General features: G+C 36.9%; 1 protein-coding gene across 2 annotated transcripts in view; it reads right to left on the reverse strand.

Annotated features, from left to right (window-relative positions):
- Positions 1-7,955: 7,955 nt before the first annotated feature.
- The window catches only part of LOC149068958 (sialin-like), a 56,997-nt gene continuing 37,144 nt past the window's right edge, over positions 7,956-27,808 (reverse strand). For both annotated transcript variants that reach the window (XM_089251244.1, XM_089251245.1), the window contains exons 4-10: positions 27,374-27,557; positions 20,794-20,927; positions 20,523-20,672; positions 17,092-17,224; positions 14,616-14,771; positions 11,712-11,797; positions 7,956-10,010 (exon numbers count right to left, since the gene is read on the reverse strand). In XM_089251244.1, coding sequence (XP_089107370.1) covers positions 9,774-10,010; positions 11,712-11,797; positions 14,616-14,771; positions 17,092-17,224; positions 20,523-20,672; positions 20,794-20,927; positions 27,374-27,557 — 1,080 coding nt within the window. In that variant the 3' untranslated portion in view covers positions 7,956-9,773. The remainder of the gene's footprint in view (positions 10,011-11,711; positions 11,798-14,615; positions 14,772-17,091; positions 17,225-20,522; positions 20,673-20,793; positions 20,928-27,373; positions 27,558-27,808) is intronic.

A 27,808-nucleotide genomic window follows, 5' to 3' on the forward strand; every position in this document is an offset into this window, starting at 1 on the left:
GTGAGTCAGTGATTGAGTGACCGAGTGAGTCAGTGATTGAGTGACCGAGTGAGTAAGTGATTGAGTGACGGAGTGATTGATCCAGTGACCGAGTCAGTGATTGAGTGACCGAGTGAGTGAGTGACCCAGTGAGTGACTGAGTGACCGAGTAAGTAAGTGACTGAGTGACCGAGTAAGTAAGTGATTGAGTGACCGAGTGAGTAAGTGATTGAGCGGGTGAGTGAGTGACCCAGTAGTGACTGAGTGGCTGAGTGAGTGAGTGAGTGACCCAGTGAGTGACTGAGTGACCGAGTAAGTAAGTGATTGAGTGACCGAGTGAGTAAGTGATTGAGCGGGTGAGTGAGTGACCCAGTAGTGACTGAGTGGCTGAGTGAGTGAGTGAGTGACCCAGTGAGTGACTGAGTGACCGAGTGAGTAAATGATTGAGCGAGCGAGTAAATTGGTTAGTGAGTGAGGGAGTGAGTGAATTGGTAAGTGAGGGAGTGAGTGAATTGGTAAGTGAGGGAGTGGGTGAATTGGTAAGTGAGGGAGTGAGTGAATGGTCAGTAAGTGAGTGAGGGAGTGAGTGAATTGGTTGGTTAGTTAGTTTTTAACCTAGTAGTGTCACAAATGATTAAAAAATCCGATTGTTCCGAAAACGTATTTATGATGAAGTATAGATTTGAAGACACTTGGATCGGGCGTCCTCTTCGTCGTGGTGGTCGTAGCGCTTTCACATCGACATTTGGAACTGCTTTCAAGGAACGCGTAACGATTTACCAACAATTCTATAGAAGGATGGCATCGAGCGTTCCAACAGCAATTATCTGCTCACCACCCAGATATATGGAAGTTCATCGGTGCCATAAAAAGAGAACAGAGTTTGAATGAAGTTCGGATGGAGCAAATTGTAAGTGGACAAAACCATCACATTGATTAGGAGAAAGAAATACCGGGACTCTGCGCAGAGATTAAAGAATTTACCCTTGACCGAATTCCGAAATTTTATGGGGTCCCAGACTGGATATACCTTGGGCTTCCACTATCGCAAGGAACCCTGGAAATGAAACCTTTTAATTTCCCCATGAAGGTATATGTGCAATCCCCCGGGTACCCCGACCCTGTATGTTGGGAGCACTGGTGATATATGTATATTTTACGTATACATACCTCTCGGCATGACCCCCACGAGGGCAGGGCTGACAGGGGCCGGAACGTTTCTTATCGCTTTTTGATATTTTCACACTATAAATTAAGCACAGAGGGGCCCGTGAAAAAGCTGGTTTGGGGGCCCGCCATCCATTTCAGCTTAGGGGACCTACTGTAGGATGTGGGAAACTCGGGGTACATGCACATTACTTGGTCCCGATGTGTCAAATGGGTCCCGATATATGCAAGAGTTAAATGAAAACTTGACCCCAAAATCTTAACCGACTTCCGTAACACAAAAACGTAACAGATTTCCATCACTCAAAAAACGTCACCGACTCCCGTAATAAAAAAATATTCACTAATTTCCGTTGCATAGGAAGTATATATATACGTATATAGTAAATATAGAGTACATATACTAGATACGCACTAAGGCGGGATTCCTGAAAATCCATCACGTGAAATCGCGGGTAACAGCTAGTTCATCATAAAAAAAATCCATTGGTTACTGATGATCAACGATGTTTTTTATAACATCAAAGTGATAACAGGAGATGATTTTAAGCATTTTTAGGAAGTTAATTCATCGCGTATCCACTTACTTTATTATCTTTTAATTCTGTTACTATCCCTTTTAACATTTCATTAGAAGTTTCTGAGTAAAACAGAGTTAATGGAATTTTGTTGAATATACTATCTTGTATTGGGCAACAGCAATTTGTAATTTATACAAATACAAGGCCACAACAGGCAAAATGCCCAGCGAGGTGGCTGAGAAAAAGATGCCCACAATAAATATGGATGTCATATATTTAAAAAATACAGCAACCATAATCCGTATCATCTGAATTTCTTCTCATAAAGTCATTATTTAAACTTTCCGCCATATCTTTAGGACATAGCACTTACTCACTCAATAGATCACTCACTCACTAGATCGCTCACTCACTCACGGACTGACTTACTCGCTCATTGAATCAGTAACCCACTCGCTCACTGAATTACTTAAACTCACTCGGTCACTCAGTCACTCACTGGGTCACTCACTCACTCAGTAACTCAATCGCTCATTCCCTCGCTAACTGACTCGCATCGAACTGTCGTCGGTGAATTGCATGGCGGTGAATTGTTGGTCGGTGAATTGTTGGTCGGTGAATTTTCCTAGCGGTGAATTGCATGGCGGTGAATTGCATGGCGGTGAATTGCTGTCGGTGAATTTTCCGGCGGTGAATTGTTGGCGGTGGATTTTCCGTAAACCGCATGTATATCCTCTGAAATGTGTAGAAGGCTTGGTTACTCCAAGAAATGCGTTGTTCAAGAAATGCGTTTAGCAAGTGTCATGGGGTTCTTGCTTACCTTTAGATATGTATGACAAAAGTAGTAGTGAAATGTGCGTTTCTGAAAACAAAGGAAACGCACCCACCACTATTAATATCCAACCAAAATCCAATGCTACGAGACTGAAAAACTCATCGGAACGATGCCAACAAGTAAGCCCAGTAAATCGACCGTGACTTTTGTCGATTTCGCGTCATCCATATCGTACCATGCGAAAATTTCTCGCCACCCACCACGTATACCTTTACTAAAACTACCTACGACATTCTAATGGTTATAATACAGTACGTACGCAAGGGACACAATCTTCATGTGACTGTCACGGTCAGCCAAGTCAGTCAACGACATCGCGTCTTGTCTTATTCTCACAACCACTGGAATACCATACGCATTACACACATTTCTCTCTCTCTCTCTCTCTTCTCACTTCATGCACAAAAACAAGGACAATATAATGAAGAAGGTCATGCTTTAGAAAAACGAAAATAAAATACAATAATAACCAGGAAGCCATTGGGTCACGTTTCCATATATATGCGTCTGCCTTTCTTCTATCTCTCTCAACGCAAAATTCGAATTCATTTTGCAACATGACCTTTAATAGAAATATATCCAGTATTCGTAGGTACTTCGCACGCACGGAAATCCACGCGTATTGTATGTATACGCATTCACAGTGTTTACTTCCGAAATATTAATTCTACGACAGACATTTTATTTTTCAAGGCTATAATATATAGTAATATAATTTTTCTTTTATAATGTATGGGATATCTTAAAAACTACGAGATGGCACCATTGCGTATTCTCTTTTCGGAGCCGCCGTCTTTTGTGTTTGGTTCTTGAGAGGATGATTCAAGGATGGACCTGGAGTATATTTTTTCTTTGTTTGGTTCTTCCATTGTTTGTCATCGGTTGATATTTTGATTGTTTCCTTCGAAAAATGTGCTAGTCTTAAGATGATGTTGTGTGAAGAGAGAGAGAAACGCGAACCTTGGCACGTATTTTATGGCCGGTGAAATACGATGTATTATTATTATTACGTGCGTATGTACTGTGTATGTGTGATTATCATCTTTTTTGAAACACAAAACGATATAAATTTAACATTTTTCTTCAATATGTTGAATCTGATGTTTTTTTGTGGCTCAAGGATGTTTTTATTTTTTTTTTTTACTAAGATAAATTTAAAAAAAATTTTCGATACTAAACGATTTTGATACTAAGTATCGAATGTGTATAGGGTATAGATAGTGTGTGTCACTAGTCTGTCACCCCTGCGCTAATCAAAAAGCGCAGGGGTGACAAACCCGCGGCACGCGTGCTACAAGTGGAGCGCCATGATATCAGGAGCGTCACGCAAACGCGCCTTCCAAAAATCAAAGAAAAATTCTATTCCATTTTTCAATCAAAGATATTCTCTCCAACTTTTAAACAAATCCTTTTCTTATGAATGATGGTTTTGTAGGGCTGAAAAATCTATATTTAGTACGGCACAGGCACTCTTAAAATAATAAACTATGCGATGACTTTATATTCGACGCGTTTCCGTTCGGTTTTTCATCTTTGGGGATAGTTGCTGGACGTCCCTGTGTGTACGAGATTCAGGATTGTTCGCAAGGAGGGACATTATTTTGTAATACATATACAATTACATTGTATATCCATGAATTTTTGTGGTGGGAAGGGGCAAACATTTTTCATAGAAAATGACATAGACAAGAAGTCCAAAATTTATTAGTATTTTCACCATTTTTAAGGCCGGTATTACTCTATAATCTTTGATAAACGTTACAAAATTTGAAAAAAAAAACAACTACCAATATCAATTTTGATTACGTTCCCTCGAATGTAACTGATATGCTTATTGGTTGCATTTTTCAAGTTTTATAAAAGAACTTTTATAAAAATTTCTTGGTGCAATTCCGGCCTAAGGCCGGTATTGCACTATAAAAGTTTGATAAAATTTCGTTTATAAAACTTGAAAAGTGCAGCCTATGGGCGGATTAGTTAAGTTCGCTCGAATGTAACAGATGTGATTATTGGTTACATTTTTTTTCACGTTTTATAAAAGAATTTTTATCAAAGTTTTATAGTGTAATACTGGCCTAAGACACTTTTGTATCAAAAAATGGTATTAAAGTTCACTCCAGTGCCATTTTATAGAGAAGTGCTCTCTAACGTATCGGATACTTTATATAATTTTATTTCAATTTTAAATTAATTTTCTGACATTTCAGTAAAGAATTATAAAACTGAAAATCTCCAGAATAAATTCTAAAGTTTAAACCGAGTTTCCACAAAAACTAATTCTAAATTTGGACATCCTGCATAAAAAAGTTCCACCGTATTTTCATACATTCAAATACGTAGTAATAATTCAAATATATAGTGCAATAAATTCGTAAACAGTTGAAAAATTCATAAAAATTGAAGGAACTTGTATATTTGATGCGATTTGCGGAAAAGTTATTCTCATGGAAAGTTTTTATATAGAAAAAAAAATTTGTTTGAATTTTTTACGACAGAGGGCGATACTTAGAGCTGCACTTAACAATCACTAGAAATATGGAAATCGGAGTCCTATAAAAAATGCAGGGTGTGCGATTAACAAGTCATTTTTCAGTTTTCTTGTTAATAGTGCTCACGTAAGCTTTTCATCGTCATGTTTACATTGGTGGATACGACCGTATCAGTGACGTTCTTTTCTTAGCCACGAATCACCAACCGAAGTTTTACGGACGTTTCAGGCACAGAAGAAAATTTTTTTTGATTGGATCTGAACTTTACTTTATGCAACAGGAAAATTCAGAAATGAGCTATTAATCGTACACCCAGCATTTTATAGGATTCTGATTTTTATATTTTTAGTGAGTTGCTGGAAACGCCCTCTTTCGACAAAAATTATAACATTTTTGTACCAAAAAAAAAAAGAAAAATTCCCTTTAGTGAGAATAACTTTCCCCTCAAACAGCGTTCAAATGAACTAATAATTCGTCCAATTTTTATGAATGTTTAAATTATTTACGAATTTATGGAGCATCCTGTACATTTTGAAATACATTAAATATATTATTTTTAAATATTCAGTATTGCTGCAGTCTTTTATTAAAATATTCATCCCATTGAATTTTCAAGTTTATTTTTTCTGAGAAATAATGAAATTTTCTTGAAATTGTAGTTTAATTTTTTTTTCAAATTTATTTTCGGTTTTATGTACAGAATTTTTTACCGTTAAAGGAAAAAGTCTTCAAAAAACTTTGAGGGAAAGTTATTCTCACGAAAGGGAATTTTTTTTTTTTTTGGTACAAAAATTTTATAATTTTTGTCGAAAGAGGGCGTTTCCAGCAACTCACTAAAAATGTGCAAATCAGAATCCTATAAAATGCTGGGTGTACGATTAATGGCTCATTTCTCAATTTTCCTGTTGCATAAGGTAAAGTTCAGATCCAATCAAAAAAAAATTATCTTTCTTGCAGCGCCCTCTATCAAAAAATTTTTGTTCTTAAATAAATTACAAATTCATAAAAACAAAAAAAAAAATGAAAACTTCAATGCGATTCGGTATTCGATATTCAAATTTTTTACTACTATTTATAATTTTTCTCTGTTTTCTTGGAAATTTACTTAAATTTTCAAAAATGTTGAATTTATTATTTTTCTCTTTATATAACCTATATAATCATTTTTTTAGAAAAAATGTATAACTTTTTTTTTTCTCATTTCATTCCCAGTTTTATCAATTGAAAAAAAAAAAAAAATATATATATATATATATATATATATATATATATATATATATATATTTCAGTTTCAAATTTAAAGATGTTTGATTTTTCAGAATTTTAAATAGAAATATTTTTCAAAATTTTAAATGGAAATATATTTTAAATTATTATTTTTTGTTTTTAAAATATTGTTAACAATTTAAATTCATTTTTTAGAATTTTTTAAAATCATAATTACTTTTGATATAATTTATTTTCTTGCATTTCAATAAAAATTTTCGAAACTAAAAATTTCCAGAAAAATTTTAAATTTTGACCAAAAGTTTTAATTTGAATTTCTAAATATTTTTTTCTAAATTTTTGTATGTATGTATACTGTATATAATTCCCACCCGTATATTTTTATATATTTTTCAATACACTTAATTTTTCAGAAAAAAAATCTTAATTTCAAAGTGGTAAAATTTCAGAACTGGGAGTTTCTGAGAATTTTAAATTTGCAAAATTCAAGTGTTAGTTGTGTATATATTATCATTAGAGATACGTAAATTTCACAACAACAAAAAAAGCAACAACTCTCACATAAAATAAAACAGTTCAAATCAAAAACTTTGCATTTAAATAAAAAACCGGCTGTAGTCTTTTACTGAAAAGTGTTAAAATACTCAGTAGTTGAAATCTAGCATTGTGTGTAGTTTTCACTTTTTATCGATTAGCTTGATCAGGGTATCGATGCGATTATTATCGAATTCGCAGAGGACGTTAAGCTTATGGAGGGTAGTCGGGAATCAAAGGGAGACGCTGCAGATACATAGTTTCCCAACCTTTTTTTTTTGTCCCATCGCCCCAACGCAATCTAACCCATAGGATCCTTGTTATACCCGTATCTTCCAACGATGGAATGTTCCTTCCGGAACATCGCTCCCCCCCAGGGGGCGTTAACGCCCACGTTGGGAATCACTGTTCCAGACGAATTTAAATACGATTGTATCATGGGATAAGGATTGGAGCATGACTTTTAGCGTTGACAAGTGCATGGTCACTCTTCACCTCGTTTATTTTAAGAGTTGAATGGTGATGTCATTACGGTTATCATCGATTTGAGATTTCTCATTGACAAGCGGCTTAGGTTTTCTGAATATTATTCAGCAGTGGGGTTAAAAAAAAAAAAAAGAGTACAAAATGCTCGATTTCATTCTAAAAACGGTCTCCCAAAAGCGATCCTTTTTTTTTTTTTTTTTTGAGGGGAGCCTAGTTCGTCCTGGATTGGAGTATGCCGTTAGGTTTCAGAGACCATAACTTATACAGAGGGACATTGATTTGGGTCAAGGGGTGCAAAGAAGAGCCAAGCGTGCTCTTGATGGCACACGGGGCTTAAGCTTGTGGCGAGACCTGAGTTGTGCTCTCCTACCGCCGGTGGTCGGGAATTCTAACACAATTGACACGCGGATCATATTCGGATAAATCGAGAAGCTATCCATACTTAGATTAGGCAACCATATTTTTATTGGCACTATTTTTTCAGCCATTGGGCATTTCCCTGTTGTGGCCTTTATAGTTGTATTCAGTGCCGTCTGAACGCATGGGCCCACCCGGGCACGGCCGGTAGGCCTCAAGAGAAGAGGAGCCTCAGAAAAATGAGCAGTTGAATTTTTTGAGATTTTGCTATGTAGGGCCTCAGAAAAATCATTTGGCCCGGGGGCCCGTGATGCTCTTAAGACGGCCCTGGCTGTATTAGAAAACGACAAAAACAAGATGTCAAATAATTGTTTTATTCTTTCTTCACATCATGAATAAAAATATTTACATGGAAATGGACATTATATCACATTGAATATTACTTAATACTAAATACAGACATAGATATCATCTTACTAAAGTTTTAATTCCCGCTTAGCTGGAAACTCGTTACTCATTATAATGAAATAAATAATAGCCAGTTTTATGGCAATCCAGTTACCATTATCCTGAGTATAATATAAATTGATTCCATCACAAATAATAATAATTTTTTTCGAATTTTAATTTTTAAACAAAACTTCTAAACAGAGAAATACACATGACACATGATCATGAAATACTATGCTTTTTAATACGGTCATAATGGTCATGATATTCAATGACCATGACTAGTTTTCTGACGTACACTGTACTACTCGTATATGAATAAGGTAATGATGAATAGCGATGACATGGTTCTTTCAATACTTTTTTGGCCAACTTGATGGCGACCATTGAAGACAAGATGGCGCTGCTGCTATAACCATTCTTATAGATCTTCATCTATTTCTCCCTTCAAGATTCCGTTTTTCGGATCAGGGGGTCTTCAACCTTCCAGACATTGCGGGCCACGAATAAATTCCTGTGAAGCCTGAGCTCCCACAACTATGGTGTATAGATTCACACAGTGGCGTATTTACGGGTGGGAACAATGGGGCCCAGGTCCAAGCAGGAGGCCCTATGTTGTTGAAAAGAATTTCATTTATATATATTCTGAGACTATTATTTTTTCATTAAATATGAATTTTCATTGATTCTGAAATTGTTATCATTTTTTGAATATGAATTTTCATTGATTCTGAAATTGTTATCATTTTTTGAATATGAATTTTGATGAATTCTGGAGTTATTTTTCTCTCTCATTAATTGTGAATTTTTTTTCGTTAATTCTGGAATTATTTTTTCATTAATTGTGAATTTCCGTTAGTTCTGAAATTATTTTTTCATTAATTGTGAATTTCCGTTAATTCTGGAATTATTTTTTCATTAATTGTGAATTTTCATGAATTACGAATTAGATTTTCCCGCTAAATCTGAAATGATTTCTTCCATTCATTTTAAAATTATTACTATCAATAATTCTGAAACTTATTATCGCATTTGAAAGAAATTTAACTCATTATGAGAAATTTATCTCTCATTAAAATTCCAAAATTATTTGGATTCACTGAATGTGAATTTTCATTAATTCCGGAATTATTTTTTCATCAAAAATGAATTTTCATTAGTTCTGAAAATATTTTTTCATTGAACATGAATTTTCTTCGAAAAATTCTGAAATTCATTTTTCGATGAATGTTAATTTCTATTTATTTGTGAAATTATTATTTTTTAATCAAATATCAATTTTCATTGATTTAAATTTTTTTTCTTCATCAATTCTGGAATTATTTTTCTCATTAGTTTAAAATAGTTTCTACTTCGAGGGGCCACATGTGGCCCGTGCGTTGAACACCCCCCCCTCTCCCGGGGATTCTCTCGAACCTTTGCGCCTCTCAAGGATTTGCTTCGATGTAATGACCACAGTCTTCGGACACTGTCCAACCATGGTATTGGTATAATAATCATGATCATCATCATCATCGATCACCTTCACAATGACGGCAAATCCTTCTGGATAATGGTGGTCAGCAGACAGTCCGTTTGATGTGATGATGATGATCACGAAGGTGACGATGGCGGCCCGTTCCCTCGGACAAAACCGGCTGCGATGGCCGGCTCGAGGCCACGAGGAGCAGCATCAGCGGCTGCGTTCGACAAAGACGATGATGATGGTGGTAGTGAGGTCACATAAAGTCACCGAGGACCGGACGCGTGGATACTGAGCGATATCTCGATGTCGGATCTCACAGACGCTTTCCTAGAGATGGGGTCTCCGGTACCGATCGACCCGATAACATTCTGAGGTTCTTCCTCTGTCACAGCCCAGGGTTCGGGTTCGGCCGACCCGAACAGCAAGAAGACGATCGCACCGGCTGCGTACACGCCGCATGACGTGTAGAAGACCTTGCTCCATTGTAATAGTCCACCATGCTAAACAGAAGAGAGAAAACAGAATTGTTCAAACTTATAAGCAAATTTAATTAAGTAGCAAATACAGTAATTCAAGTCTTTGTCAATGTTATTCGACTCTAGAGTTTTGTGCGGTTTTGGGGCAGTTGTATGTGTTTTTGGCTGCTTCCTTCATAATCTTCTTCGCATAGCTTTAGGTGCAAACAAAAATCGTATAGCTAAATTCTAGATTTTATTGCTAAATGTGAAATTCTATATATATATATTTCTGTCATTTTTTTAAATTTCTCTCATTCTCGAAAACTTCGACTTAAAGGTAGAAAACCTTCGAGATAAAGGAAAAATTTCAACTAAAAAATGTGATATCTTATTGTAATTTACAGGGTGTCCTATAAATCGTAAACAGTTTGAAAATTGATAATAATTGAAGGTATTATTTGGTATATTTGAGTGCAGTTTGCGAGGAAGTTGTTCTCGCAAACAAAGTTCTTTGTTTTTGAAACAGGAAAAATAGTTCAAATTTTTGTCGACGGAGAGCGCTACATGAAATCAACTCAGAATTCTCTGGACCCGAACCTTTCTCCAATCTCTTACTCGTGCCAGGAACGTCCGTAAATCTTCAGCAGGCTATTCCTAGATCAATGCAAACTTAAGCACTAGTGCTTTATCCACCGATCAGTGACGGAGAAAGGTTTTGGTCAGTGGGGAGCAAAATTCGGAAAGAAGCCATTTTTTGTTTCTGCTTTAAGTGCAAACATAAAAATCGTATAGCTAAATTCTAGACTGTATTGCTAAATTCTAGATTTTATTGCTAAATTCTAAATTGTATTGATAAATGTTAAATTCTATTTCTGTGTCATTTTTTGAAATTTCTCTCATTCTCTCACTTCGACTTAAAGGTAGAAAACTTCGAGTTAAAAGAAAAATTTTTAACGCAGAAAAATTTCTGAAACTGAGTGAAAACTTCGACTTGAACAGACATTCGAGTCATCGGAGTTCGACTCATCGCGGATCGACTGTAAATTACAAGGAAAATGCCCGAAACTTTTGTGACGATCCAACATTTGTTTTTCGAGATTGGCATTTTTAGGCATGACGAAACGATCGAAACTCGTCACGGAGAGTGATCGGTTCAATTTCTATTGATTCGGGGGCTGCTCAAAGTTTTGTAATATTGAAAGCCAGTACTTATTATAAAAATATCTGCGCATATTTCTTCATAATCACATCCTGCTTTTTTTTTTTTTGATAGAAAAGGACAAGACGCGCGTCCTTCGCCCAAGGGCTTGCGCATACACAACACACGCCATATATACACCATACGCACAGAAAATTTTTTGTTCTTTTTCTTCCTATTAGGAAATATCAAACGAAGATATTTCTCTTCGAAAATACAGAGAGAAGAGAAGAAAACAAAATTCATTTCGTAAGACAATTGTTTGCACAATAAATAAACGGCAAAAAATAAAGAAATGTCTTAAGACACAGGAAAATGCAAAAAAGAAAAGAAATAGCAACGCTTCGCTGGCATTATTTAGACACACACACTCAGCACAGAAATCTTCTCTCTCACCAAATGAAAACAGTGTTGCTATTTTTAAAAATGGGGGATAAAACATATTTTTATTTTGAAGGACTAGTGTGTGTGTGTGTGTGTGTGTGTGTGTGTACATTACAAACGAGAGAACTAACGATATAATGGTTGTTATAATGAATACGTACGTCTTTGTCCAGGAAAACGCCAGCTACCAGAGGTGAGAGGAAACCGGTAGCACCAGCGAGGCCATTGGCTAGTCCAAATATTGTGCCTGTTCAAAACAACAAAAATTAGTGTGAATATGTTTTAGGAATGCATTTTTTAAATTTTTTTCATACTAGAAATGAATTTTTACGGCCCATCTTGGAATCCCCTTCGAAACAAGTTTGGGTCGCAACTCGTAGCTAAAAACCCCCTGGCTGTAAATGAAGTTTTACGACCCATTCTAGAATAAAATTTTCGCCGTGACCCATCGCTCGAGAATCCGTGGCGTTAAGAGGGGGTTTGTACGACCCATCTCGGAAGCCCCTTCGAATCAAGTTTGGGTCGCAACTCATAGCTGAAAAATCCCCGGCTGTAAATAAATTTTTACGACCCGTTTTAGAATAAAATTTTCGCCGTGACCCCATAGCTCAAGATTACTCGGCTGTGTAGATGGGTTTACACTACCCATCTCGAATTCCACTGCTAACCAATTTGCGGTCGTGACCCATAGCTCGAGAATCCATGGTATTAAGAGGGGTTTGTACGACCCATATCGGAAGCCATTGCGAATCAAGTTTGGATCGTGACCCCCATAGCTCAAGATGACCCCCGTAACTCTAGAATCTCTGGCTGAAAGTAGATTTGTACGATTCATTTTGGAAAGACATTGCGAATAAAGTTTCCATCGTTGACCAATAGATCAAGAATACGCGGCTGCAAGTGGGTTTATACGACCCATTTCGGAAGACCCCGAGACCCAAGTTTGAGTCGCGACCCGTAGGTTAAGAATCCCTGGCTTAGGGCCTCCATATGGGTTAATCCGGACCTGCCGTTGGTTTTCTAATCGATCGTCGAGCATTCAGAGAAGGTCATTCGTGTTAATTAGTACAGGACTGCATAGTTATTTTGTTAATGGCCATGTCATCACATGTTTCGTAATGTCGTGGGCGTTTGTTTCCTCTTCCCTGCAATTGAAACGTTCCGTCGAGCAAACAGTCTCTGATTAAATAATCTCTCTCTCTCTCTTCAAGTTTTTGTCTCCCCCTAATCATAATATGCAAGTTAGAAGGAGACATCATGATGCCGCAGCTGGTGGGACAGCGCATGACACACGTCACGGTTTTCGTAACGTGTTTTCGTTCTTTTGTGGAAACGAAATCGTGTCCAGAGAAACGCAATACAAAGATAATATTGAAGTTAATTAGATTCTGAATTTTTCAAAATTGAATTTCTAAATTCTTGTCTCCGAAATACACGTGTTTTAGGGAAGGTAATGTGCTCAAAGACGTGTCGGAATCTCACAGCAATATTGCTACTTAACAGCATACATGCAGCTCTTGAAAACATTTCTCAGGAGGATATCTAATGAACTGTGGTAAATGTCGAAACGTGTGATGTGTGTGCGAATGGCCCTAACGTATTTTATGTTGTTGCAGTTATGCTTTTTTTTTTTGTGTTCTGCTGGTGCTGCCACCTGCCTTCCCTGTGTCGAGGTAAAGATGGCTGGTGCCTGGATTTTTCGTGTTATGTAAGTGTCGTGTTGAAGGTCTGTCTGCCTGCTTTCTGCGGAGAGAGATTTTTTTTCAAATGGGAGATCTCTCTCGGCTCGCATTCTTGCCATGAAGTTGGGAAAGACCACAGAAAACAGACTTGAGCCGACTGTCACTGTACCGCGACAGGGTTCGAACCTGGATCTTAGCTATTGCTGGGTCCATAATGCCTAAGCCCCGTTTACATGTGTAAGATTGGGGGGTAGCTTTGGTGATTATTGCCTGCATGACAACTTTTTTCCTCATGGAGGGAAAAAAAACGAGGGACGAAGATCCGTCAAAAGAGTCCTATCTTTGTTGCGGAATAATGGTGGGTGATTCCGACCTCCTCTCCCATAATCTTTTATGCCGCGAAAATTGCAGTTAGCTCCTTCGTCGGACATCTTGAGCCAACCACCCATTCAATTCACGTGACCAGTGACGACATCCGAAAAGAAGGAAGGGGGAGGGGGTTACCGGCATAAACTAAATGACATGTAAACGGGTTGTAGCGAAAATTCCTTTTACCCGGAACTTCCCGGGATATTTTATTGCACATGTAAACGGGGCTCTAGAGGTATAAGCTGACTCAACTGCTATCTTTGAATAAAAGCATGACGTCAGTATTGTCACTATAGCCGATCGCTGTTCCTTATCCCGATTTTTTTTTCAATTTCCTAGACATCACTTAGAGCACAGAACCCTTCCTTTACACCTTCATGAATTGAGTCACCTTGCCTATTGATGGGTGTGTCGGGTAGGTTTACAAAAAAAAAACAAAAAACTGTGACTCACTATGTCGGTATGGTGCATGGGATGCCGCCTGCTGGTGCATGATTTGTATCATAGATAAGGGCAGACCCGGCAAATTAAAAGAGCGGCACCACTACGCTGGCACTCGATTCACGGGGTTCTGCTCGTCTGGGTACTACCAGTAGAGACTGGTAGGATTTTAGCGCAGCATCTGGTTTACTTTCTTTCCGTATACCCTTAAGGGTGGGTCAGTGTGCAAACTCAATCATTGCAAAAGACGGTATCCTCAAGAACTTGGATGTTTGAGCAACAAACTCGGTCCAGCAATTGAAATAGCGTGTGAGGGGCCCCATATTGCTTGACACCAATTTGTCTTTGAGCACCCCTACCACCTCGTAAAAACCACTACGCAAATACATGTCACGGCCAATGTTCAAAGTCTGGTCAGTTCACGAATCGGTAAAGCCATCTGGTTAAGTCCGGGATATGCGAACAAGATAACCTCAGGTTTTAGCCGGAGGACTCGCGAAATCAAATAACTGCGAACATTGACCATGAGACATGAATTAACGGGAAATAATCAATGTAATTAAGTATACATACCTGCGAGTTCAGGGGCGATATCGACGAAAGCCGGGACGTCACCGCCACCGACCATCCCATAGAAACCCATGGACATGACGAGCAGAATGACCACGGGTGTGTGGTCGCAGCCAAGGGTCGGCACCAAGATCAAACAAAGAGTTGGACCCAACAATGCTGTAAAAGAAAGGGGAGGAAAAATCGATATATTTTCAAGTTTTCTCATGAAATCAATCAGTTCGTTTTAATCATCATGTCAGACTCATATTTCATGAGTTGGGGAGGGGGGAAGGATGAAGGGTGTCCCATCAGAGATGTCCCAAGGGAAAAACAAATGATCAGTATCTCCACGCGACAATGAAAAATCCCACCTGCTCAAATCTCTTCTTTCCTGTATTGGTTGGTCATGGGAGAAAACTCAGATCAGGACTGAAAAATTTTAATCCGCTCTCAACATGCATGGGGGGCTACGTACGACCCAAAGTCAACAGAGTACGACGAACTATGTGTGGGGACGACACATTGTCTTGATCACCCTAAATGAGTTTACATTTGATGTCCCTCTAGGTCAAAGCCGTAGCAAGGGTTGTGGGGGGGGGGGGTCCCCGAAATAAGAGAAATGACAGATATGAAATGATATAGATATTTGGTTGAACCAAATTTTGGTTCTCCTCTTCCCTGGAAATACTAGAAAAAAATATTTCTGGCAACGGCCTCAGATACTGCTGCTTGCAGTATCTACTCTACTAGTGGTAAGACCACTAGTGGAGTAGAGAGAGAAATCTTAAGGATTGACAGCAGCGTCTTAATAAATGGGCCGATGTGGGCAACCGGACCCCAAGGCCTCCCATAGAACATCCAAATTAGTGAAAATTTCTATGAGTCCCAGACTTTTGCCAATTCCGAAATTATTTACTTTGATTGGTTCTGAAATTTTATGTTTTAATTTTCCTGCGATTATTTTTATTATTAATTCTAAAGTAATTTTTTTTCAATTAATACTAAAACATTTATTATAATTAATTTTAAAAATATATATTTAATATTTGTGTATATTAAGCTATTTGTTTCAATTTTTCTTTCTTTAATTCTCAATTTATTTATTCAATTTTTAAATTATTTCTTTTGTTCATTATGAAATTATTTCTTTCCCTACTTCTGAAACTATTATCTCTTCAATTTTCAAATTGTTTCTATCTTCGATTCTGAAACTATTGCTTTCTTGTTCTATCCTAAATTTCTTTCTTCAATTTTCAATTTCTTTCTTCAATTTTCAATTTCTTTCTTCAATTTTCAATTTCTTTCTTCAATTTTCAATTTCTTTCTTCAATTTTCAATTTCTTTCTTCAATTCTCGATTTATTAATTCGGTTCACAATTTATTTCTTAAATTCCGTAATTACAGTGCTGAATGCCAATGAATATTTTTTAATAGAAATGGTTTTCTAATAGAATAGAATGGATTCTCTCTTCAGCGCACGTATGCTGTTCCATACTTTGATGAAATTACTTTTTTGTGGATTATTATCAAAAAATATTTATTTATTTTCCAACATTCACTCGGGAATTTTTGCCGCCCGGCAGTCGAGCATTTAGGGAGCTAGTCTCTCACTGTGCAGGTCTGGATTCGAATCCCGATCTGGACATGGATGTCTAGTAACCTAACACTAACAAATTATCTGGACGGATCATGCTGATCTCTTGGCATAGCTGCCAAGTCTCCCGAATTTCTACTCCATCTCCCGGACTCAAGAAAAATTCTTATTTCTCCCGAATTTCGACCGTGATTGTAAAAAATCCCTACTTTTAGGGGAAAAATTATTCCCAAAGAATTTACTTGGAAGAAAAACATGTTTTTTCGGTTTTAATCCTCCAAAATGACGTCGCAAACGTAATGTAAATTGTCGCCATTGCTTAAAATGAAATAAATGTATGGGGGGGGGGGGAAGAGAAAATTCGCCAAGAGCCATCGTCAATTCGGCCTTGTAACATACGAAATTGGCGAGATGACTTGTATTTATGCTTTGACCATACGTCCAGTTGCGTCTGTATGTCACGTTTGGAGCCGTTGACAATTGTTTTGTTGGCGTGATTTCATTGGAAAGTGGTAATGACAGGTAATTTAACTTACTGGTTGGCGACTTGGTGCGATGCCTTTGCACGATGTCACGTTTTTGCTAAAGGGGGGGGGGGAATCCCTACAATTTTACTTTTATTACTGGAGAATCCCTACATTATTTTCCAAAAAATCCTTTTTGTATTGATTTTTTATACACACAGAATTTGGATCTGCGTAAAAATCTCCCGAATTCTAATTCCCCCAAAGTTGGCAGCAGCTATGCCTTGGGAACACGTGAAGATCACGTTATTTAAAAAAAAACCACCTTCAGATAATACGCAGCTGTCTATAATCTCGTATAAGAAATATTCAAATATTTTTTTCAACGTATAATCCGAGGATTTATACACAGAAAATCATAATAAACCGAAACACTCACCAAACGTTTCGAAAAACTTCCTGATATTAGTATTGCTCAATAAATTGCGTTTCCTGAGATAATCCGACGAATAACCGGAGAGAAACATCATAGTGATCTCGGCAGTATACACAGAAGCGTTAATCAAGCCGTTCTGAGAAATTCAAAAAAAAATTTCAAAATAAATTTATAGTATTTATAAATTAATATTCCAAGACAAAAAATTCAAAAAAACTACACGTACAAAAATAATATTAATAATAATAATTAATTAAAATTCTAAAATTTTTCGAAATTGCTCAATACCATCTAGTGAAAACGAAAATCGATTGATTTCAAGTCAAGCATGTAAAGAAGTAACCGCTAGAATAGACTTTGTGAAGGACGTTTCCTCCAAAAATAATATCGTCTCATAATATTATGCAGTTGATTTTTTTTTTATGTTACTATCATGGGAAATAATCATGGCCGAAAACAATATCTTGAGCAATGATTCATTTCTACACGCAGAAACGGATTACGTTCGATCAAGGTTAGAATCATTAGATCGATCGAGTGGGTGGAACCTATAACCAATATTGATACGTATATATTATACGCCGCCGTATCCTTCGGTAATTTGTGTATATTTACACTTTTTTTGGTGTATCGTGGGAAATTGGGTCAAATGAATCAATCCGGGAAAAGAATATATGTCACGGGATATTCAAATTTCTTGGGATTCCGCGACCTTCAGTATAAACAAACATTATTTGCCATGAAAAATATTGACTAAACTGGAAATTTTATTTTTTTTTGCCTTATGGCTGTTAAGGACTTATTCGAATTTTGTTCTAGATTCGGAGAAATTTACCTGCTTTTTGGGTAATTATGTGGAAAAATTTTAAATGCTGTATTTAGACAATTATGTGGAAAAATTTTAAATGCTGTATTTAGGCAATTATGTGAGAAATTTTGAATGCTATATTTAGACAATTATGCGGAAAATTTTAAGTGCTGTATTTAGAAAATTATGTGGAAAATTTTAAATGCTGTATTTAGACAATTATGTGGAAAATTTTAAATGATGTATTTAGACAATTATGTGGAAAATTTTAAATGCTGTATTTAGAAAATTATGTGGAAAATTTTAAATGCTGTATTTAGACAATTATGTGGAAAATTTTAAATGCTGTATTGACAATTATGTGGAAAATTTTAAATGCTGTATTTAGACAATTATGTGAAAAATTTTAAATGCTGTATTTAGACAATTATGTGGAAAATTTTAAATGCTGTATTTAGACAATTATGTGGAAAATTTTAAATGCTGTGTGGAAAATTTTAAATTCTATATTTAGACAATTATGTGGAAAATTTTAAATGCTGTGTGGAAAATTTTAAATTATATATTTAGACATTTATGTGGAAAATTTTAAATTTTTAAATGCTGTGTGCAAAATTTTAAATTCTATATTTAGACATTTATGTGAAAATTTTTAAATGCTAAAAAATTGTTATTTTTTCAACTTAAATTAATTTATGAATTTTTTATTATCTCGTTTTATGAACGAATAGTAATTTTCTATTTTCTCATTTTTAAAAATTCAAAAAATTTCAAATTTTTATATTTTTTGAAAAGAACTTTTTTTTTACAATGAAATTTATATATATAATTTAAAATTATAGAATAAAAAAGAAAAAAATTCTTATGTATGTTTGGGTTCAAGTTCGAAAATATTTAATGAAAGTTTAATTAATTAATAAATATCCACGACTTCTCTTGAGTATAGTTTTTTATTGTTATAAAATTTGAAGTTCTTAATTAAAATTTATAGAATGCAATTTTCAATACATTTTAGTACAAGTTTTGAATTTTTAGATAGTAATCTCTCTACAAATTCATAAACAATTTTGAATTTTATTTTTTTAATGAGAATCTGTATAAATTTGAAAACTTTTTGTACTATATAGTGAATTTACAAAGGTAACTCAATTTTTTTTTACAAATTTCAAGCAATTTGTTTTATAAATTTACAAAAATTTTATTATTTTTCCCAGAAATCAATAGAAAATAAATTTTTTTACAAACTATATATAAAAAATTTTGAATTATCTTTTATGAAGAAATTTATAGAGTTTATGATTTTCACGCTGTTTGAGATGATCAACTGTAATTTTTGTTTCCTTATTTTGAGAATTTATCATCAGTTCAAATTTCAGCAAAATTTAACATTTTAAAACTATTAAAAGTCAATATGTTTTAAGGCGAATTCGAATTTTACCCGACTCATGTAATTATAACCAGCAAGTAAAAATATTAAGATTATACAGTATAACCTCTCGGTAGCGGACACCCAAAATTTTGTTCTCTAACTGAGAGTGTCTGCTAATTCAAGGTACGATATACAGTGGAACCTCGTTTGTACGAACTTCATATTTATACGACGTTTGGCTTCGGTCGCAATTGGTTCTTATACATTTTAATGTTAAAATACATATGTGCTACACTGTGTAAAAGTGATACACCGGTAGTTATGCATAGTCACCAATCGTGTCGATAAAGAATGTTTGATTAAATTTCACTATTTAATTCACTTTTGCCGGTGATTATGCATAATTCCCAAATAAAGTTGGAAAACCTGATAAATATTGAAAAAATTATATCCTTTCTCGTCTTCATTAAACCAATTAATTATTTTCACCCGTACATGATACGTGCATTGCACATATTTTTCAATAAAAATTAAATTAAATTAAAATAGGTGTGAAGAACATCAAAACATTCATAACATTATGAGTCTTGTAATGTTGGCTTTCTTCACACGTATCAACGAACAAAACCAATTACCATTCAAATTGACCATCCTGGGCCATAGGTGCACCAATTAATTGACGATTTATGATAAAGTAAAAGCCCTCTTAACGGACACCCCTCAGAAGCGGCCTAAGCCCAAATAATTTCCCTTTGTATTATAAAAGTATGCATTTCAAACCCCCTGATTAACGGTCACCCCCTCTTTTACGGATAAATTTTTTTGTCCCACCGGTGTCCGCAAAAGAGAGGTTTAACTATATTTACCACTACGAGCTTGGGATTAAATATAATCTCAGTTTAACCATGGGCGGAGATACGGGGGGGAGGGGCCATTCCCCCCCCCCCCCATCGTCAAAATTTTGCGTCAACTAATATAATGTATATATGAATTGACATCATCGTCATCGTCCCCCCCCCCCAGACTTCCAAGTCTATCTCCACCTATGAGTTCAATATCATAAATTTTCGATTTTATGACCAAAAATTAATACATTAAAGTTTGGAGCAAAAAAAAAATTAGTCTTCCTGTTTTTCGTGCCCGCTAAAGGCGAGTGAAATACATTGAAGCCCTATTCCATGAGACCAGAAATCAGAAAAGTGTCCGTTATACGGGAGGTTCCCCAAATATCTCGTTTATAATAGAAGTTTTCCTCACTTTTTGTATAGGGAAATGCAAAACGTCCGAAAGATAAGCTGGCAATTTGGTCAACAGTGACGTGAATCCCCAGGTCCCTGCGAATTTGGCCACCGTGACTGCCCAGACTGCCCTCGAGGTCAATATCTTTTTCCATGGGATCGGACGAGCCTGGAAATTAGAGAAGCAACAATTAAAAATCAACACTGATCGATAAAAGAATCGATTTTATCCGCTATAATAAATAAAATGTTGAGAATAAACTTTATATAAGCTCTATAATCGAACTTACTGTTCTTTGCGAAGACGAATGGGGCAAATTCTGCATAATGTACATCAATTCTTTCTTGGAAATCCTTGGATGCTCCGAAGGGTTGTTGTAAACCAAAAACGACCAGAACACAAACCAAACGATTCCTATGGAACCTAATTTATTCGGAAACAAATTAAGAATTTCAATTAAATTCTGTTTAATTATGCAATTATTCGTCTACTTTTGTTTTGTACGAAAGGCGTCTTAAAATTTGGGAGAGTGGTGAATGCGAATAATTTTCCGTGTTATTTCTAGGCTTTTTTGGTAGGTGCATGTTTCGAATGTGGATGTGTTTTTTTTTATTATCATGAAAATGAAGATTTTATGGTGACATGGGGTGTTGAAAATCTACTGATTTTTAACGTAATCCATGTACAGGGTATACAGAATTAAAGCTCATCTATGCAGAACTGTCTAAAACCGTAACTATTCCACACAAAGTTATGAGACTGAGTCTGAAAGTGTCTTAAGGGGTCTCATACCTTTTAACATGGTGAAAACTATGCTGTAATAGAAATATCATTAAAAATACTATTTATGTATATACCCATCGATTTATTCCAAATTTTTTACACGTGTTCTTGATTGTATGTGCTATCCTATGCTGGTATAAAGTTTTACGTATCTTAGATACTCAAGTTTTTGTAAATTTTCAAAAAAAGTGCATTAAAAACAGCTTGCGCTCATGATAAAATACCATGACATCAATGTAATTGAATGAAAATTTATTAAAAATAAAGGAAACTGTTGAATTCATGAGATGAAGCAAAAGGTTGAGATTTCAATGACTCAAACTTATTTAAAATTAAATTTTAAAATTCAAATTCCAAAATTTTTAAAATTAAAATTTAATTTTAAATAAGATTGAGTCATTGAAATCTCAACCTCTTTGGAGTTAATGGAATATCAACCTTTTGCTTCATTTCATGAATTGAACAGTCTCCTTTATTTTTGATCAATTTTTATTCAATTACATTGATGTCATGGTATTTTATCATGAGCGCAAGCTGTTTTTAATGCACTTTTTTTGGAAATTTACAAAAACTTGAGTATCTAAGATATGTAAAACTTTATACCAGCATAGGATAGCACATACAATCAAGAACACGTGTAAAAAATTTGGAATAAATCGATGGGTATATACATAAATAGTATTTTTAATGATATTTCTATTACAGCATAGTTTTCACCATGTTAAAAGGTATGAGACCCCTTGAAAAAACTGAGAGCAAAAAGAATCAGAACATTGATTGCTAGGGAATGTTTTCTATGCACATTGAGTGCAGATGTTTGGATCCAGGTTCGAATTCCGTTACCGGCATAGTGGTGGTCTGCTAATATATTCGTTTTCCATGGTTTTCCAACTTCCACTTCATGAACTGACCGGACAATCTCCGAATTTCGGAATATTTAACGAAGTGGCCGGCCCATCGCGAATTGGCCAATTTTGAGCTTTGGCAATAACACGTATATCTTTGTGTAGAGGTTTTGTATTTTTGTTACTTTTTATTTGTACTTTGTGTATTTTTTATTATTTATTCGTATTCCGGGCAAATTTTTATTTTCACTGCAAGCTGTAATTGGGTTTCAACATGTTGTCTTGCGTTTTAAATGAATGAAAAATTAAATAAATAAACATGTACAATTCATACTCAGTGCCGTCTTAACGCATGGGCCCACCCGGGCCCAGCCCGAGGGCCTCAAGCGAAGAAGAGAAGGCCTCACAAAAATGAGATCTTGTTGAAATTCTCAAGAATTTGCCTGGTAGGGCTTCGCAAAAATGACTTGGCCTGGAGACCCATGATGCTCTTAAGGGCAGTATTCACACCGACATGGTTTTAACCAGTGATTCCCAACGTGGGTGTTAGCGCCCCCTGGGGCGATGGAATGTTCCAGGAGGGCAGTAGAAGCTACGGGTATACCATAAGCTACGCAATCTAACATAGGATCCTATGGGTTAGATTGCGTTAGGGGCGATGGAAGAAAAATATTTTTGAAGAAGGAGGCGATGATACAAAAAAGGTTGGGAAACTATGGTTTCAACTAGTCGCAATTTTTTGATAAGAGATCGACACGGATTGGCTAAATTCAGGTTTTTAACCAATCTATGTGGATCTCTTATCCAAAAATTGTGACTACGGTTTAATACCATGTCGGTGAATACGGCCCTAAGACGGCCCTGTTCATGCTTCGCTCCAATACCAGAAAAAAAACGCGGGAACAGTGTTTTCTCACAAACGGGGGGAAGAAGACCGCGATATAACCGAGGAACTGACCGTAGTGAATAAATTCACTGAAGTGATGCGACCGAAATGCCACGCAGATTAATTTTCCGTCCAAAGCGAACTGTGAACAACACTTCATAACTTCTGGAAGCGTTTCGAAGTAGTACAGAGCTGAAAGTCCAAGCTGAATAACTCAGAAGAAAAAGAAAAACACCCAGAATTTTCGGTACAACCCAATCAATAATCGTGGAGAGAAAGTTTGCCTAATTTTATTTTGATTCAAAAACTCTCACGCCTCTGTATACATTATTTTCGAAACACATATCGGGTGTGATCTCGAGAGAAAATGACCCAAAGTTCTCAAAACTGGGACTTCTCAGGTCTTTCAGTTTCTTTTTTTAATTTGGCAACAGTTGAGAAATAGGCCCGAGAGAGAGAGAGAGAGAGAATCAACCAGTGGGGGTAAAAACTATAGGCTACACACATACACGTTTCAATGTATTACCAAATTGCATCGTCGCAACTAATTTCGCAACTCAATTTCACGATTTTCTACAATGAGGTTGATTGAGAAACGACCGCGCGCCGTGCGGACGGAGATCGCTGCGTAATAATAACTGGGAAGAGAAAGAAAAAAAAAACAACCAATTCGCGTGACCCACACGTTAACGAAAACTAACGCTCATCCCCGAGAGATGGCGGCACTGGTGTCCGGGTTTGAGTCGTGTTTCCCTATTTAGAAGCGGAATTTGTTTTTGTTTTTTTTTCTGTTTTTGCGTGAACCGAATAGGGTCATTTCACGTTGGCAGAAACGTACTACATCTTTATGGCGTTGCGCGTTTGTGTTTTACGTAGCGTGGCGCGTCCGCTATTCGAGCGGTTTCATATGTCTGTTGAAATGCTTGACGGTTTCCGAAATGAATTCGAGGGAGGATTAATCGTTTTTGAGTCACGGAGTGTGTGAGTGAGCAATGAGCCAGTGAGGTAGTGAGTGAGCAAGTGAGAGTAGGTGAGTGAGCTAATGAGTGAACATATGAGCCCTTCGTGTGGTTTATCACTTACTCTTTCACTCATACAGTCACTCTCATATGGTCACTCACTCACACGGTCATTCACTCATACAGTCACTCTCATATGGTCACTCACTCACACGGTCATTCACTCATACAGTCAATCTCATATGGTCACTCACTCACACTGTCATTCACTCAATCCCACGGGCATACTCTCGATGGCTCACCCACTTTGTCACTCATATGGTCACTCACTCACACTGTCATTCACTCAATCACACGGGCATACTCTCGATGGCTCACCCACTTTGTCACTCATATGGTCACTCACTCAATCATATGGTCACTCACTCATATGAACACTCACTAGCACGATCACTCACTCAATTGGTCACTCAGTCACATGCTCACTCACTCAATCGCTCACCCAATCCGCCACTCATTCAAATGGTCATTCACTCAATCACGTGGTCATTCACTCAATCACGTGGCCATTCACTCAATCACGTGGCCATTCACTCAATCACGTGATCACTCACTCATATGGTCACACACTGACATTATCATTCATTCAATTGCTCACTCACTTTAACGATTGCTCTCTAAATTGTCACTCACTCTAACGATTGCTCTCTAAATTGTCACTCAAACGCTCACCCAATCTCTGTCACTCATACGGTCACTCATTCCCATAGTCACTTAATCACTCACTCTCTTGTCACTTAATCACTTTGCCACTCATCATTCAACTCAATCAATCACTCGTTTTCACGGACATTCATACGGTAAGTCGTACGATCACACACTCGGTCATTCATAAGGCTACTGTGAGTGGACGGTGTCTCACGATGGACGATTCACGTTGTACGTGGCGCAAAAAAAAAACTGTTAGGAAGACGGAACTTGCGGGTTTCACGAACACTCCACCTGGTGGCGGTGACTATAAACTAAAACGTCCTATCCCTTCCACCTGCTGACCTCGCTAGCGTCTATCCATATTAAAAAACGGTAACTCACTCACTAACCGTTTGAATTCGTTTTTACACAAAGAAAAGAAAATGGAAACAAAAAAAATTACACACGCAGAAACGGGTCATTGACATCTTAGGAGAGGGAGGAGAAGTTTAGTTTCGGTTTCGCAAGTGTTAATAAAAAGAGGAAAAGAAATCAGATCACACAAAAGTGTTTAGGTTTCTTCTCGAGACTCCAAAATGGCGCAACGCGCACGCACACACACACTGACGGCCGAAACCAATCTTTTTTTGTTGTTGTTGTTAATATTATTATTATTCTGCTTTTTGAAATCCCATTACGGTGATCGGAAAGTGATGCAAAGAATTCCTCTGAACTCTTTCGCCATGATGAGAGTGTTGCCACACCTTGTCGAAGTTGTGCGGTTGGAAAAGGGATCTGCAGTATTAATGCGTTATGATTTGTCTGTGCTTTCGACATTTTTTTTAACTGTTTCAAAATGATGGAGAATAATAATGATAATAATATAAAAACAAAATCTTAATTGATTATTAGTTTCTATGTTTCATGCAAATGTGATTTGATTTTTGATTTTCATTTTTTTTTATTTTTTATGAAATTAATGTACGTAATCGTTTCGAATTAGTACAAGTGTTCAGAGACGGGTTTATGTGGTTTTTGCCGCCCGAGGGCTACACACGTTTTGCCTCCTTTCTCATATACTGGTCTCATTCACGTGATTGCACAAGCTCTGGAGTACTCTTTTGGTCACTCAGTGACCTTGTCTCTTGCTCTCTAGGTCACTCTTTTGGTCATTCCCATGCTTATGCAGTCTCTAGCGTTCACTGACCTGGTCCCACGCTCTCCAGGTCATTCCTTTGACCATTCACACGATTGCGCATTCTTTTGCTCATTCACACGATTGCGCATTCTTTGCTCATTCACGTGATTGCGCATTCTTTTGCTCATTCACATAATTGCATCCGCTCTGAATCACAATTTTGGTCACTCGCAGACCTTGTCTATTGCTCTCTAGGTCACTCTTTCGGTCACTCACGTGCTAGCAAACTTTTTAGTCACTCACATGCTAGCAAACTGTTTAGTCACTCACATGCTAGCAAACTTTTTAGTCACTCACATGCTTGCAAACTTTATATCTCAATCACCTATCCAATCTCTCGTCTCTTGGCCATTCTTTTAATCACTCACTTGCCTGCTCACTTACTCTCGAGGTCAATCTGTTATTCACTTACGAGCTTGCAATTTATAAGCGTCACTCCCGTTTTGTCACTCACTAACATATTCCCACTGCTGTCCTAACGTATGGAAATACCTGGAGACAGCCCGGGGGCCTCGAGTGCAGAGAGGGGGGTGGGGAATGGGCTTATGAAAGTTACAGGTACAAAGGACAAAACAGGCAAATTGCCCAACGAGGTGGTTGTAAAAATTATGAATGTCAAATACAGGGTGGGCAGAGAGCCCGCAGAAACTTTAAAAATGAATAAAAACCTAAAAAAACCGAAATAAAACCCAGTTTTCAGGGTTAAGCATCGCTAGGTCGCGGGAATTTTTTTAAGGCAGGAAAAAACCCCTCAGGAAACAGCCAATGGGTGGCGCTGGTACGAGTGACTTCGGTGGAAATATGCAAATGAGATGGTTATAAGAACTTGCGCTCCTAATCCATAACCACTTCACCTATGTAAACCGTGTAAGTGGACCTGCTGCACTCTGCCGTTGCTGGATTTGTGACTCGCCTGCAATGTGTTATCCCCCTGTGGTGGTGGAATACATACTGCTGTAATAAACGATTTGGAGGCATTCTGTTCGTTTCGTTATTTGCGTAGCTTTTCTTGTCTTAAAAAATTCCTGTGACCCAGCGATGCTAACCCTGCAAACCGTTTTTTATTTCAGCTATTTTTCCGGTTTTTATGAATTTTTAAAGCTTCTACACACCCCGACTTTTTGCACGCCCTGTATAACCAAAATGCAGCAACCCAATATAAAAGCATATATCACCAAAAAATAATAATAATTAACAACATAATTATATCTGTTATTATTTCTGTTTAAAGCTTTCGTAAGTAAACCTGTAAGTTGGTAGGCAGGCATTTCTAGTCCAAGTAGGGCCTCAGAACAATAACTCTTCCCTGATCTAGGCAGAGGCGGATTTATGTTTACACCACCTGTGTCTCCACAGAAATTTTTTCCACCCTTCTGCCACTCTACTAATTTCTTGACCAACCCCTCCTCAAATTTGCCGCCCCTCTAAACTTGCTGCCCTGAGCCATAGCCCACAAAAAGCCCCTCTTTAAATACTCCTGTGCAAGTGTTAGGATGTTAATGGCTTACCGAAGACGTAGAAAGCTGATGGCCATCCTCCAGCGACTTCGTATTGGATGAGGAAACCCGTGACCGGCATCGTGATGATGGTACCGACGTGTGACCCGATGGTACAGATGGACAGTAACCTGCTGCGCTCCTCGGTTGGTGCCCACCGTGAGAACATTGCGTACATTGAAGCCGAGTTGACTCCCTGTGGGTGATGGACCGAGGATGAGAGATCAGTGATTACCAAGGGAAGTGATTATACATTATTATAAATGATCATGAGTCTGTGATAGAATGACTAATAAAAATTTTGAATTTATTTCTAATTACTATCAAGATCTATTTCTAATTACTATCAAGATCTATTTCTAATCATAATTACTGATTTAAGTACATTTGTTAAATCATCATTGAAAATTTGAAAATAAATTTTATAACATACTATTATAAACTATG

This window comes from Pholcus phalangioides, unplaced genomic scaffold (assembly GCF_987345545.1).
Source record: "Pholcus phalangioides strain wild (caught in Gottingen) unplaced genomic scaffold, Ppha-v1.0 ptg000024l_1, whole genome shotgun sequence".
In the NCBI taxonomy this organism is placed as follows: Eukaryota; Metazoa; Arthropoda; class Arachnida; order Araneae; family Pholcidae; genus Pholcus; species Pholcus phalangioides.